Source organism: Patiria miniata, unplaced genomic scaffold, assembly GCF_015706575.1.
Source record: "Patiria miniata isolate m_02_andy unplaced genomic scaffold, ASM1570657v1 HiC_scaffold_20, whole genome shotgun sequence".
Classification (NCBI taxonomy): Eukaryota; Metazoa; Echinodermata; class Asteroidea; order Valvatida; family Asterinidae; genus Patiria; species Patiria miniata.
This window is the reverse complement of record NW_024037059.1, coordinates 30,150,129-30,165,720: the sequence shown is the minus strand read 5'-3', so window position 1 is coordinate 30,165,720 and position 15,592 is coordinate 30,150,129. Positions and strand designations below refer to the sequence as shown.

At 39.4% G+C, this 15,592-nt stretch overlaps 2 protein-coding genes across 2 annotated transcripts; both read left to right on the top strand.

Moving 5' to 3' along the window:
* The first annotated feature begins 87 nt into the window (after nucleotides 1-87).
* LOC119728005 (tripartite motif-containing protein 3-like) lies at nucleotides 88-9,411 on the top strand. Its single transcript, XM_038200085.1, has 3 exons — nucleotides 88-475; nucleotides 7,488-9,061; nucleotides 9,259-9,411. The coding sequence occupies exons 2-3, from the start codon at nucleotides 7,502-7,504 to the stop codon at nucleotides 9,409-9,411; spliced, it is 1,713 nt and encodes a 570-aa protein (XP_038056013.1). The 5' UTR covers nucleotides 88-475; nucleotides 7,488-7,501.
* LOC119728006 (tripartite motif-containing protein 2-like) lies at nucleotides 1,431-3,440 on the top strand. The gene has a single exon (XM_038200086.1). The coding sequence runs from the start codon at nucleotides 1,431-1,433 to the stop codon at nucleotides 3,348-3,350; it is 1,920 nt and encodes a 639-aa protein (XP_038056014.1). The 3' UTR covers nucleotides 3,351-3,440.
* Nucleotides 9,412-15,592: the final 6,181 nt, after the last annotated feature.

The window sequence follows — 15,592 nt, the reverse complement described above, 5'->3', positions numbered from 1 at the left end:
AACTTTCAAGGTATAAAATCATATTTGTAGGCATCTTAACATGTATCCATGCATAAGGAGTTATAAAAACACATGCAGTGTTGATATTTGTGCAATGTCCATTTTGTGCTTCCGTAGACAGAGTTGCCTGTTTGAACTTTGAACTTGAATCAATGGCATTTTCAGTGCTTGTTCGTATGTTCGTATGTGGGCCTATATTGAACTTGAATAAAGACCATGATCATAGTGTTCCTTTGTTATGGTACTGTGTGACACAAATAGCGACTCGTTTTTCTTGTGTTGGGTAAAGGAATGTAGCTGTTGTTGCACCATTCATCACATGAGGATAAAGTATAGGCCTGACATGTACACATTATAAGCCTAAGGCTTACAACTTACAAGTTGATGGTAGTTTTGCCATACTTTTTTTACATTTGGCGGAAGTATTATGTTTGTGGTGGAAAACTTCAGCTAACTGTTGATCCAGTTGAAGTAGGTGAGTTCATTACATACAGCATTTTGGCTGGATTTTGCATGGTGTCTTTTCTTTTCGTGCGTTTGCTTATTTGTTTTTGAACATGTTAAATATAGCTTATACTTATAGGCCTACCAGGAAAATTATGCATGAGATTTGTGGAAGGAATGTTTAGCATTTCAGTAAATGTGATGAGTGAGTAGGTGCTGTTCCTTCCCACCAATGTTTGAAATAAACATGATGCTTTTAGAGAAAAACATATTGAATTCTCTTTTCTGAATCGAAGTCTGAAATCTAAGTCTATATCTTTGGTCCTTTTTTACATTAGGGCCTATACTCCCATTTTATTATTTCTAACTCCCAATGAGTTAGCATGCAGTCAATGTATACAAATGAATCTCCTGTTACATTTAGATTTTGAGGCTGGTACGGTGTGCGGTAAAAGAAATGGGGGTATAGGGGTGTGCACTTACGGGCAGTAAAGGAACCGGGTAGTACCCTATTGCTGGGTACCCGTTAAAGAAACCCAAGCCAAACATTCAAATCTGGGAAGTTGCTGTTCAGATTGTTCATAAAGGTCCGCATGATAGTACTACTACATCGGTGCGGCAATGATAGGCTAGATAGGGTGTATACAGTGAGGGCTTTAGCTATGTGGTGAAAACTGCAACTTTCGCAAGCACCATAAAACGTGAAATTGGTTTTGGTTTTCCATGTATCCTGTTTTTTTTTAATTTTGAAATGTTCCCAGTGACATTTGAAACACTTATTTTTCATTGACTGAGAAGTTACCAAGTAATTTGCAAATACAGATACTCGATTCCATAATCTGGAACCGGTTCCTGACATTAACGGTCTGGTACTCGAATACCCAGTTCCGATGCACAGCTCTATGGGGCAATCACCTGTTTGTTATAATTTTGAGCTTTTTCAGACACGGATGTTTGTTCTGTTTTGATTAGGTCACACTTGAAATATGGCGGAGGCTGCAGCCAAACCTGTGTGGAAGATCAGCCAGGGGCATCTGGAATGTCCGATCTGTTGCTGTCTTTTCAAGGATCCCAAGATGCTGGACTGTCTCCACAGCTTCTGCCTGAAGTGTCTGGAAGAGATGATGAGCAAACAGAAGCCAGAGGCAGAGAAGATAACATGTCCAGTCTGCAGGAGAGAGACGCAAGTTCCTGATGGAGGATTGCAGAGTCTAGCTTCATCTTTCTTTCTTAGTTCTCTTGTCGATGAGGTCAAACAACAGGAGGCGGTACTAGGAGAAGCATCGGCACCTACCGCCACATGTGACTGTGGAGAAGGCAAGGAGGCCACTTGGAGGTGTCTTGATTGCAGTGATAACTTCTGCCAAGAATGTTGGAAAGCCCATGGGAGGTTCAAGTCCACCAAAGACCATCAAATCATTTCATTGGGAGATTGGCAGGAATCAAAGATGCCTCCAGCAGAACATAGCAAACCCATCACCCGAATGTGTACGGTCCACACAGACCAGACGTTGTGTTTCTACTGTGACACCTGCGATACCTTAATCTGCCCCATGTGTGCCGCATTAGATCATCGGTCGGCAGAGCACAATTTCGTAAAGATTGATGACAGTATCAGGTCCTTCCGCAGTGAGGTCGACAACACACTGCAGGAGTTCGAGAAGTGCAGGCAGTGCTTCAAATCTACTGAAAAGTCAATCGAACATGCACGAAATAGATTGCAAAAGAAACTGGCTCAGGCTCATAGTGATATTGATGCAAAAGCGGAGGCAGAGATCACTAAAATCAGAAACAAAGCAAAGCTTCTCACCGACAAGGTCAACGAAATCGGTCGGGAGAGAGACAAAGAGTACGAAAAGGCACTCATGCACAACCGTGAACAGATGGAACGCGTAGATCAGACCATCGCAGCAGTAAATGACTTGATGAGTCAAGCCGATGATGTCGAGCTTTTGGATCTCAAGCAAAAGGTGATGCACAACTTGGAATTCCAGAAGGAGCTCAAGTTTGAAATTGTGAATCACGGTCCGTCGTTCATTGGTGTCAGATGTCAAGACGTTGTGATTGATGCAGATCTTGGGGAGGTCTGTGTCAGAGAGAAATGGCAGTTAAAGGAAAAGCTCGGCAAAGAAGGTTCCGGTGACGGGGAATTCAAATTGGCCAGGGCTGTTGCATGTTTCACAAACGGGGACATCGTAGTAACTGACATAGGTTTGAAACGGTTATCGTTGTTTACCTCAACTGGGAGGTATAAAACATCGGTTGCTAAAGGAGATGCTAGGCATCAGTTGGAAGCTCCTTTTGGCGTTGCTGTGACCCATGATGATCTGCTTTTTGTCACGGACCAAAAGAAAGTGAAGGTTTTTAACACTGAGCTCCACTTTGTTCGCGAGTTTACACCTTCAGCTGACGATGCCGATGGGCGATCAGAGAGTTTTCTCACTGCTGTTGCTGTTGACAGTCAACGAGTAGCAGTCGCTGACTGGGAGAGAAAGGTCATCAGTGTCCACAAACTGGACGGATCGTTGATTACAAGCATCTCAAATAACATGGAAAGCGATTACTTGGCAATAAGCAATTTCGGCTGTTTAGTCTTCACAAACTACGAGGGCCAAAGTTTGCTATGCGTTAACTTTAGAGGTAAAGAGATGTTCAGTGTCAAGACATTCATGAATGGCAAAGCTGCAAAGCCAACTGGTGTCCTGTGCGATGATGATGAGACCATCTATGTTGTTGTTAATTCTGAAAATCAGGGAGACTCTGAAGTGCAGCGATACGATTCAAATGGTGCATATGTAGCAACAGTAGCTCAAGGGTTGTACAATCCGTTAGGAATGGCATTCACTCCTGCTGGCGATGTAGTTGTTGCTGACCTACACTCCGTTAAGATCTTTGAGTGGATGTGATTTGCCTGATGGCCCTCCGAAAAACTAACTGCTACATTTGAACCGGGGCTAACCTGCATCTCATGATTTGCTTTACAAGGCCTAGCAGAACATTACCTGTTGTAGTTAAACCAGGGCTATATACATCTGCTACATTCCTGAAATTATAATATTTACCCAGATTGTAAAAGCCGTTTGAAATTGAATTAACTGGCAACGTTGGTGTGTTTCAGTTAATCTCCCTCAACGTATTTTGGCATGTGCGTTGGCCTGAGTGGGCCTACAACGCGTTATGGGGAAGTTTTTTAATGTTAGGAAAATACTGACCGAGTTGTAGGGACTTTCTGCTGTCCCCACAGCATTTTCGGTCCCCACAAATATGAGTAGGCCTATGGTGTACTCTCCAGTAATAAAGTCGGAAAGAGAAATCTAATCAGAGGAGAGAGAGAAAAAGCATTTCTTGAACCATAAAACAGTTTTTGCTGACAAAATATATTAAGATTGAAGGGACCGCTACTTCTTAACATTTGACATTCAACTCACAAAATTGAAAATATATAGTCATCACTGTTCGTAATGTTATAATAATAAAAAAAAGTCCATAACTTTCATATAAGGTAATATGAAATGTCTTAAATCTTAATGAAGCATATGTGACTATGTAGATATTCAATTTAAAGCTTTGTACATTTTGCATGTTTTGTTAATTCCTTGGATCACAAAACTGACGGCTTATTACACAAACAATTTGTACCATGTCCATTTTGTGCTTCCGTAGTTAATTTGGACAGACTGCATGTTTGAACTCCCAGCTTGAATCAATAGTGTTTGTATTGTTGGTACTGGAACAGTTATGTATGACATTTGCTTTTTTCCCTTGGTGATATTGTTTCTTGTCAATCCAGTTTGTTATACCTTAGTTTTTCTCATAATATTCTCCTTAAATTGTATCCAATTGTTTATTTTCTCCCGGGCGAATTCCTTTTGGAGTTTTTTATTCGTTGTTTGATTCAGATTGAGACTTCTTTGGAAGTGTTTGTTATTTAAGGATTTAAATTGGTTTTGCCTGTGAATTTGTCTTTTTAATGAGACTAAATTAAATTTTTGAGAAGTTTATTTTGTTTTCTTGATTCTTTTTTTTTCTTTGTTCCAGTTTCTAAAAGTTGTCCCAGTTTCTAAAAGTAATTCGCAACCTAATCATTTGAACCAGGATTTTTGCTCAGTGAGCCAGTTTCAGTCTTTACACCGCACAGCCAAAAAGACATCACGACTAAAAGACTATTCAAGGCTGACAAACCTAGCAACAGCAGTGTGTGCAGATGTACATGTGTTTTGCGTGTTCGCGTTTTGTTCCCATGCGTTTCAAAGTTAGGTTCAAACATTTCATGAAGGGGTAGTTTGGAAAAGTGCCAGGAAATTTTCAATTACTTTTGTATTGAAATTGAAGAATGTTTTTATGACATTTCGGGTAAATTATTCAGTTATGTCTCAAAAGCAAGCAGAATCTGTGGGTGGGGCGTTATAAAACAAACACTGATTGCTTTAAACTTGTAGTGTAGTAAAACTAGCCTCCCTCGGTGATCCATGGAGCATTCTATTTCCCTGGGTGTCACCTCTGGAATAACTTAGAACGCTGAATGGATCATCTCAGGGGGCTACTTTTACCAAACCAACAGTCATTTGTGCATTATTCCCATTTGAAGCAACAAAAGTGCTCAAAATCTAAAGACGAGTGTATAACAACAACCTGATGAAGTTTTAGCTCTAAACGCTGTGTATTCAGAGGAAACACTAATATAGGATCTCAATTTCATTTCAAAAATTACTGGGTCTTGCGGGGTGATTAAAAAAAAAAAATTGTGAGCCCCCCAAGAAAGCCAAATCCTGGGTGCGCCACTGCCTATTTGTAGGCATTGTAACAGTTATACTCAATTTTATTACTAAATGATCAAATTATTTATAAGCAGCAAAATTTGCAATGGATCCTGTGGTTATATTATACGTGTTGTACAAAAAGAAGGCTAACTCCATGCAAACATCTCACTGTAAATGCATTACATACTGTACTTTCTTATGGAGAACTTTGTACATGAAACCCCATAGATGAATTGGTGAGAAAAGTGGGATCCTGTAAACAGGAGAATAGCCAATCAATAGCCACAAATTTTAACCAATTGCTGAGAAGGCTTGGAGGGGCAACCAGCCAATAAGAGATCTTGTTCTGTAACACTTGGCAAGGCCTGACTATGGGCCAATGAGAAGTAGGGTTGGTTCTTTACATCCTAGAAGTAGAAAGTTTAGGCGGGATGGAAAAATTGCTGGGCAGTCACTTTTGTCTCAGCCTCTGAAGAAACAACTTGTATAGTCAATTTTACCTCACAGATTGTAATTCTACTACTCATTAAATTACTTACATAATGTTGCACACTGTGCTTTGTCTAACCTAAGTATTATTTACAAAATTGTAATGGCAGGAGTAAAAAAATCATTAATGAACCATGGGGTGTTTTATCCACTTCAAAAAATGCCACACGCGCAGGGCCTTTGTGGGTGCCCAAAAACCTGAAGAGCTATGGTCTCCGAGTCAAATGGTGCTTGGATGAGCTATTGGTGCTCTGGGCATTTGAGGTGCCCAAAATTTGGATATTAATAATAATTATAATGTGCTGCATGCATTATGGGTCGGCTGCCCAGATTTCGGTACCCAACATTTTTTGAATAAAAACTTCTGGCTGAGGCGTGCACACACAAAGTTTTCTGTGTTGCTTGTGATTTTTTATTTGTCTGCTTATAAATGTAAAGGAGTTAAACCAATGCATGCAGTGGTGATATTTGTGCAATGTCCGTTTTGTGCTTCAGTGAGCAGAGGTAGGTTTGAACTGTTACCAAGAATCAACAGCTTTTACAGCATTGTTCACATGTAGGCGTGTACTGAACTTGAATAAAGACCATAGTAATGTGTGACAAAAATAGCAACTGGTTTTTCCAGTGTTGAGTAAAGAAGTGAGCTGTTGTTGCACCATTCATTGCATGAGGAAGTAGGCCTGACATGTACATGCACAAACCTAAGGCTTACAACTTACAAGTTGATGGTAGTTTTTGCCATACATTTTTTTCTTTTACATTTGACAGAAGTTTCATATTTGTGGTGGAAAACTTTGGCTAACTGTTGATCCAGATAAAGTAGGTGAGTTTTGGCTGGATTTTACATGGTCTTTGCTTTTTTTGCTTTTCGCTTTGTTTTTGAACATGTCAAATGTAACCTATAGGTTACCAAGAAAATTATGCATGAGATTTCCAAGAATGTTTAGCATTTCAGTGCATGTGATGCGCGTAGGTATGTTTGTTTAATATATTAAACATGATGCTTTTGAAACATATCAAATTCTCTTTTCGTAATCGAAGTCTGCAATCTGAGTCTATGTCAATGGTCCTTTTTACATCAGGGCCTACTCCCATTTTATTATTTCTGCATTCGGCCATATATCCGAGTATTGAAGAACAGTAAATGGCCGCTGTTTATTTGTAACTCCCAATGAGTTAGCATGCAGCCAATTAGTCAGTGTCAATACAAATGTATCCCAGGCTGGTGTGCCATAAAAGAGATGGGTTGGGGAATAGGGGTGTGCATTTATGGGTAGTACAGTAACTGGGTACCCTAGTTGAAAAAATATGGGTACACATTTGCAAAAAAATATGGGTTGACTGAGTACCCGTTCAAGAAACCCAAGCCAAACATTCAAATCTGGGAAGTTGCTGTTCAGATTGTTCATAAAGGTCTGCATGATAATACTACCACATCGGTGCGGCAATACGGCTAGATAGGGTGTGTACAGTGAGCTCTTTAGCTATGTGGTGAAAACTGCAACTTTCGCAGCATCATAAAACGTGAAATTGGATTCAAATGCAATGTATCCTGTTGTTCATTTTGAAATTTTCCCACTGACATTCAAAACATTTCTTTTTCATTAACTGAGAAGTTAAGTAATTTGTAAAGTTGGTTACGGGTACTTGATTCCATAATCTGGAACCGGTTCCTGAAATTAATGGTCGGATACTTGGGAACCCCAGTTCCGATGCACAGCCCTTTTGGAAAATTACCTATTTGTTATAATTTTGAACTCATTCAGACACAGAGGTTTGTTCTGTTTTGATTAGGTCACATTTGAAATATGGCGGAGGCTGCAGCCAAAACTGTGTGGAAGATCAGCCAGGGGCATCTGGAATGTTCGATCTGTTGCTGTCTTTTCAAGGATCCCAAGATGCTGGACTGTCTGCACAGCTTCTGCCTGAAGTGTCTGAAAGAGATGATGAGCAAACAGAAGCCAGAGGCAGAGAAAATAATATGTCCAGTCTGCAGGAGAGAGACGCAAGTTCCGGATGGAGGACTACAGAGTCTAGCTTCGTCTTTCTTTCTTAGTTCTCTTGTCGATGAGGTCAAACAACAGAAGGAGGTATTAGGAGATGCATCTGCACCTACCGTCACATGTGACTGTGGAGAAGGCAAGGAGGCCACTTGGAGGTGTCTTGATTGTAGTGATAACCTCTGCCAGGAATGCCGGAAAGCCCATGGGAGGTTTAAGTCAACCAAAAACCATCAAATCATTTCATTGGGAGATTGGAAGAAATCAAAGATGCCACCAGCAGAACATAGCAAACCCATCACCCCAATGTGTACGATCCACACTGACCATCCTCTGTGTTTCTTCTGTGACACATGCAATACCTTAATCTGCTCAATGTGTGTCGCATTAGATCATCGGTCAGCAGAGCACAATTTCCTAAAGATTGATGACCTGATCAGGTCCTTCCGCAGTGAGGTCGAAAACATACTGCAGAAGTTCGAGAAGAGCAGGCAGCACTTCAAATCTACTGAAAAGTCAATCGAACATGCACGAAATAGATTGCAAAAGAAACTGGCACAGGCTCGTACTGGTATTGATGCAAAAGCGGAGGCAGAGATCGCTAAAATCAGAAACAAAGCAAAGCTTCTCACCGACAAAGTCAACGAAATCGGTCAGGAGAGAGACAGTGAGTACGAAAAGGTGCTCACGAACAACCGTGAACAGATGGAACGCGCAGATCACACCATCGCGGCCGTAAATGACTTGATGAGTCAAGCCGATGATTTTGAGCTTTTGGAGCTCAAGCCAAAGGTGATGCACAACTTGGAATTCCAGGAGGAACTCAAGTGTGAACCGGCGAATTATGGTCTGTCGTTCATTGGTGTCAGATTTCAAGACGTAGTGAGTGATGCAGATCTTGGGGAGGTCTGTGTCCGCGAAAAATGGCAGTTAAAGGAAAAGTTTGGTAAAAAAGGTACCAATGACGAGGAATTCAAATGCGCCAGGGCTGTTGCATGTTTCACAAACGGGGACATTGTAGTAACTGACACAGATTTGAAACGGTTATCATTGTTTAGCTCCACTGGTCGATATAAAACAGCGGTTGCTGAAGGAGGTCTTATGCATCAGTTGGAAGCTCCTTGGGTGTCCCATGATGATCTGCTTTTTGTCACGGACAAAAAGAAAGTGAAGGTTTTTGACACTGAGCTCCAATTTGTTCGCGAGTTTACACCTTCGGCTGACGATGCCGATGGGCGATCAAAGAGTTACCTCACTGCTATTGCTGTTGACAGTCAGCGAGTAGCAGTCGCTGACAAGGGGAGAAAGGTCATCAGTGTCCACAACTTGGACGGATCGTTGATTGCAAGCATCTCAAATAACATGGTCGTAAATTTCTTGACAATAAGCAATTTCGGCTGTTTAGTCTTTACACACTACGAAGGCCAAAGTTTTAGTGCGTTAACTTAAAAGGCAAAGAGATGTTCAGTGTCAAGACATTCGTGAATGGTGAAGCTGCAAAGCCAACTGGTGTCCTGTGTGATGATGATGAGACCATCTATGTTGTTGTTCATTCTGGAAATCAGGGAGACTGTGCAGTGCAGTGTTACGATTCAAATGGTGCATTCATAGCAACAGTAGCTCAAGGGATGTACAATCCGTTAGGAATGGCCTTCACCCCTGCTGGCGACGTAGTTGTTGCTGACCGACACTCCGTTAAGATCTTTGAGCGAATGTGATTTGCCTGATCATGGCCCCTCTGAAAAACTAACCGCTGTACTTGAACCGAGGCTAACCTACTGGGATTATTTGCCTTACAAGGCCCTGTAGAACATAACCAACGTTGTAGTTGAACCAGGGCTATAAGATCTGATATATGCATTCCTGAAAATTTTAATATTTATCCAGATTGTAAAATGTGTTCGAAATTGCATTAACTGGTAATGTTGGTGTGTTTTAGTTAGCCTCCCTCAATGTATTTCAGCATGCGCGTTGGCCTACACCGCATTATGGGGGAGTTTTTCATTGTTAGGCAAATTATGACCAAGTTATGGGGACTTTCTGCTATCCCCACAGCGTTTTCGGTCCCCACAACTGTGTGAGTAGGCCTATGGTGTACTCTCCAATAATAGAGTCGGCAAGAGAAATCCAATCATAAACAGTGGAGAAAGAGACAAAGCGTTGAATGTTTCTTGAACCATTTAACAGTTTTTGCTGACAAACTATTTTGAGATTGAAGGGACTGCAACTTCTTAACGTTCGACATTCAATTCACAAAATTGAATTTACTACTGCAATGTTGTAAAATATGATCATCACTGTACGTAATGTTATAATAATAAAAAAGTCCATAAGTTTTATGTTAGGTAATATGATATGTCTTATATCTTAATGAAGCGAATTTCGCCAATCTTCATTTTGTAGATGTAAATTGTAAAATAGAAACTCAATGGCATGTGACTGTGCAAATATTCAATTCAAAGCTTTGTACATTTTGCATGTTTTGATAATTCCTTGGATCACAAAACTGTCGACCTATCACACAAATCATTTGTGCAATGTCCATTTTGTGCTTCCGTAGTAAACACGGACAGACTGCCTCATTGAACTCTAAACTTGAATCAATAGCGTTTGTATCATTGGTACTGGAATAGTGTACAGAACATGACGTTGGCTTTAGCGCCTAATTATGTACAGTGTATGTACATACCGGTTGTGTACAGTGAGATTAAAATAGCAACTGGTTTTTCCCATGATGAGTTATTGCCATTACTATCTTTGAACCAAATATGCTTTTCAACGATAATTACGTCAGTTACCTTTTTTGGATGGCTGCAAATGATCTACTCTACCATTTGGCAGGCAAAATTCCTGGTCTTGTTCAGAAGTTTACGCATTACCTTCATCAGCCAGTCAGTATAAGTACTGAAATCTGACGTCAGCTGTCTTTGTTCTGGTTCATGGGCTCGTTCGCGCGATGTCTTGAGACACTTACATTTTGTAAGCTATATGTGTGAACCAGAATTGACATATCGACGTTTGCGAGTTAGCCACGCCCCTAAGGCAACCCTATTGAGTTCTGTACATTAAGTTTCGTCTGTCTCAGCTTTTGCGCAGTCCGCGTCCATTTGTATATCTTGTAATTAGACAATATATTTCACAAGCTGCATTGGCGCGATTCTACCAGAATATGTTAGTACGCGGCGGCGGCACACTTCGGTGCTCTTTGCTCTTTGAGGTATGGTGGACACAATATGAGGGCGCTATTTAGTCTTGGTAAACTCTTTGATATTTACCCAAATTTACCAAAACCGCAAACCATCCATCTGATGTGTCCGCCTTGTCTGCACATGGCTTTCAAATACAGATTGAAGGTGTTCATAGCATTAACGGACCTAAGGTATCTCACCCGCAAATTCTGTCTGTTGAAGTTGCACAGCAGAAACATAATACACCATCTAAAAAGACTATTCAATGCTGAAGAAGTTCTATTTATAGCAACTAGGGGTGTGCATTTACGGTTAGTACAGGAATCGGGTACCCAGTTGAAAAAAACACGGGTATACCAGGATAGCTGAACCCCAACATTTAATTTCGAAATTTGCTGTTCAGATTTTTCACAAAGGTCCTCATGATAAAACTGCCACATCCGTGCGTCAATGCAGCAAGTGTCTGCAGTGAGCTCTATAGCTTTATTTTCAAAACTGCAACTTTCGTGTGCGTCATAAACATGATTTATGTTTTGTTTTCCCCTGTAGTCTGGTTTTCATTTGGAAAATGAAAAAAAAAAAACCGCTCTTTTCATTGTCTGAGAAGTTATTAAGTAATTTGTCAAGTTGGTTACGGGTACCCGATCCCATAATCTGGAACCAATTCCTAAAATCAGCTGTCAGGTTCTCGGGTACTTTTCCGATGCACAGCCCTAGTAGCAACCAACATAGCATCAGCAGTGTATGCACATGCCTTTTGTGTGTTGCGCGTAGTGTTCCCACATGCTACAAATAAATCATCAGTGAAAATTAATGGTATAGGTAGTTCATTTTGTCATTTGTGCATTTTTGTTTGTTTGAAAGCTTAACAAAAGTGCTCAAAATCTAAGGACGGGTGCTTAACAACTATTAATTGATCAAGATTTAGCTCAGTGAATGCTGTATATTCCAAGAAAACAATATTTTAGCATCTTCATTTCAATTCAAAAGTTGCTGTGGCATGTCTTTAATAGCACCCAAAATCAGCATCCGGGACACGTTCTCATTCAGCCGATTGCCGCAGCTACGTGTGTCAAACACTGAACTGACAAAATATAGCAATGACGCGTGTGTGGCATCATGTCAATGTTTGCACGCACCCATTCACGGATTCGCCCAATTACAAACCAACTAATAATGGATATTTCCAAAAATGTGTCACTGGATGTATCTTTGGAAATGGCCTTCTTTTATTGTTTTCTTTGCAATGACAGCATGTAATGCCAGAGAGAATAATTTCACAGGCAGTGCTCAAAAGCTGTACTAAGGGTTACTTTTCTATTTATATTTTTGCTGTAATGTTCCTACTTCTCGATCATTTGTGGCTGCAGGACTATGACGTCCTTTAAATAATGGGCTATTCTTGTGTCCCCGATTTAACAAAAAGCCAAGCCATCTTAAACCCACCATGTGCTATTTTTTCTACGACAGCCGATAACAGTCACTTCAATAGTGCGCTAAGTAAAACGTACATGGGGTATATTTTCCAGATTTTTAACTTTATATCGCGGATACTTTAATACATCCTCATTATCAGTTCTTATTTTTAACCCTCCTTTTTCCATTTTCATGTCTTTCAAAGTATAAATCATATTTGTAGGCATCTTAACATCAATACATGTATACATGATTAAGGAGTAATATAAAACGCATGCAGCGGTGATATTTGTGCAATGTCCGTTTTGTGCTTCCGTAGACAGAGGTAGGTTGCTTGTCTGAACTGTAAACTTTATAGGCCTATATTGAACTTGAATAAAGATCACTATCATAGTGTTGCTATTTTTATGGTACTGTGTGACAAAAATAGCACCTGGTTTTTCCAGTTTTGAGTAAAGGAGTGAAGCTATTGATTCACCATTCATAACATGACGAAGAAGGCCTGACATGTACACGTCAGCCTAAGGCTTACAACTTACAAGTTGATGGTAGTTTTGCCATACTATTTTTTAACATTTTGTGGAAGTATCACGTTTGTGGTGGAAAACTTTGGCTAACTGTTGATCCAGTTGAAGTAGGTGAGTTCATTACATACAGCATTTTGGCTGGATTTTACCAATGTTAAGTACTTGTACTTGGTACTCGTACTCAAGTACTACTTGACTACTTTTTTTAGGGTGCTGGTACTAGTACTTGTACTCGAATACCAAAGTACTCGTTCTTAAAATGACGGTACTCGTACTCGGGTAGCAAAGTACTCATACTCAATATGTCAAAATTGTACTCGGTGATCAAAGTACTCATACTCAAATAGCAGTACTCGAAAAAAATGGTATATAGCTTGACTTTTTTTTTTTTTTTTTTTTTTTTTTTTTTTTTGTCTTGTCCTTTTTTCCTGGTATGCTGGCATCCACTGACGTGTTTTTATTGTAAAGAGCTCTTTTTAATTGTGTCTCTTACTAGGTTCCTTGTTATAACAATCTAGTGTTTTTATTTGTTGGATGACAAACTTGTAATTTTTGATAGTCTGTAATTATAATCTCTGTCATATTGTCATATTGTGTTAATATTTTATAGTACCTTTTGTTTTTTACATCAAATTTTATTTATTTTGCATTCGTATATATCTATGGTCTTATTGTACATGTATAATGCACACTGGAAATCAATTTTCATGTTTTTTACGTGACGAGTATAATAAATTGAATTGAATTGAATTGAATTGACTTACTACGGCCTTATTTTATCAGTCTGACTGGGCCTGTCCAATTATACACACATTAAACCATTCGTCGTATGGCCATATTGGAAAAAGAAGTACTCGTACTCGGAAGTACAAGTTAAGCTCATACTCGAACTCGTACTCGGAAGTACAAGTACTCGTACTCGAAGCCCTGTCCTTGTACTCTGAAGTACAAGTACTCGTACTCGGTAACCTAAGTACTGGACAGTACTCGATACTCGGAAAAATGTACTCGACTACAACACTGGATTTTACATGAAGCTTTTCTTTTCATGTGTTTTGCTTTGTTTTTGAACATGTCAAATGTAGCCTATAGGCCTACCAGGAAAATTATGCATGAGATTTGCACGAATGTTTAGCATTTCAGTGCATGTGATGCGCGAGTAGGTATATTTGTTATAAACATGATACTTTTGAAAAATATAGAATTCTCTTTTCTGAATTGCTGTCTGAAATCTGAGTCTGTATCATTGGTCCTTTTACATTAAGGCCTACTCCCATTTTATTATTTCTGCATAAAGTTATCGGCCATATATCTGAGTATTGAAGAACAGTAAACGGCCGCTGTTAATTTGTAACTCCCAATGAGTTAGCATGCAGTCAATTAATCAGTGTAAATGGGTCATTCTATAAATTAGGGGTCCAATAGGAAAATTTGTCTTTTTTGTTTTATAACTAAATTGGAAATGTATTAAAGTTTATGATACTTTATGTGTAACAACTGAACTCCAATAAAAGTTACATTGATAAAACCTACAAATTTGTTATCTTGATCCCATTAAGTTCCTGTTTTGATTAAAATTAAGCCGAAAATTCTTATATTTTTGGCTAAAAAGCGGGACAATAATTACAGTCTCAAAAAATTTACATTTTTGCCTCCTTAAAAGGTAAACTATGCCATTTTTTAGGTCAAAATGATGGATACTGTACTAACTCAACTTCAACATGAGATACAATTTTGAAAGAAATAAATGTGTGAAGATGTGATATGGTGCTCCCCAATATTATGGTTTCACATGTAACATTTGGTGTCCCCCGGTGTCCCTGTTACGTGTGAACCAATTCTGCTGTGTGAAGTGTCCTACATCATTACATTGTTTACTTTTTCTTGGTATTTTACAAATTCTGTCCATTAAATAAAAGGCTAAGAAAAATAACAAGACAGCAATGCTAAGAAACAAAAAATATATGACAATTGTATTGTTGAAATAATTTCTCAAGTAACATGGTGTCCTGCAGTGTCCCAGTTACGTGTAAAGCCGAGTGTTTTAATATTCCAGATGACATGAAGTTGTTAAGGATCTCCTTTCTGCTGAAAAGGCTTGCACTTTACCACCCTGATGGAAGTAAATACATCTCATATTATGAAAAGCAAGATTGACCATAATTAAAATAACTTCAAGTTTTTGAGCCCTTTCAATGCAATGTCCCACTTTGGACCCCTAATTTATAGAATAACCCAAATACAAATGTACGTATCCCAGGCTGGTTTGCCGTACAAGAGATGGGTTGGAGCATATAGGGGTGTGCACTTGGTTAGTACAGGAACCAGGTACCCTATTGAAACAAATATGGGTACCCGGTACCCGTTAAAGTAATTCATATTGTTCATAAAGGTCCGCATGATAGTACTACCACATCGGTGCGGCATTTATAGGCTAGATAGGGTGTATACAGTGAGTGCTTTAGCTATGTGGTGAAAACTGCAACTTTCACAAGTATCGCAAAATGTGAAATTGGTTTTGGTTTTCCATGTATCCTGTTTTTTTTATTTTGAAATTTTCCCAGTGACATTCAAAACACTTCTTTTTCATTGACTGAAAAGTTACCAAGTAATTTGCAAAGTTGGTTACGGATACTCGATTCCATAATCTGGAACCGGTTCCTGACATTAACGGTCGGCTACTCGGGTAACCAGTTCCGATGCACAGCCCTAATGGGCAATCACCTATTTGTTATAATTTTGAACTTATTAAGACACGGAGGTTTGTT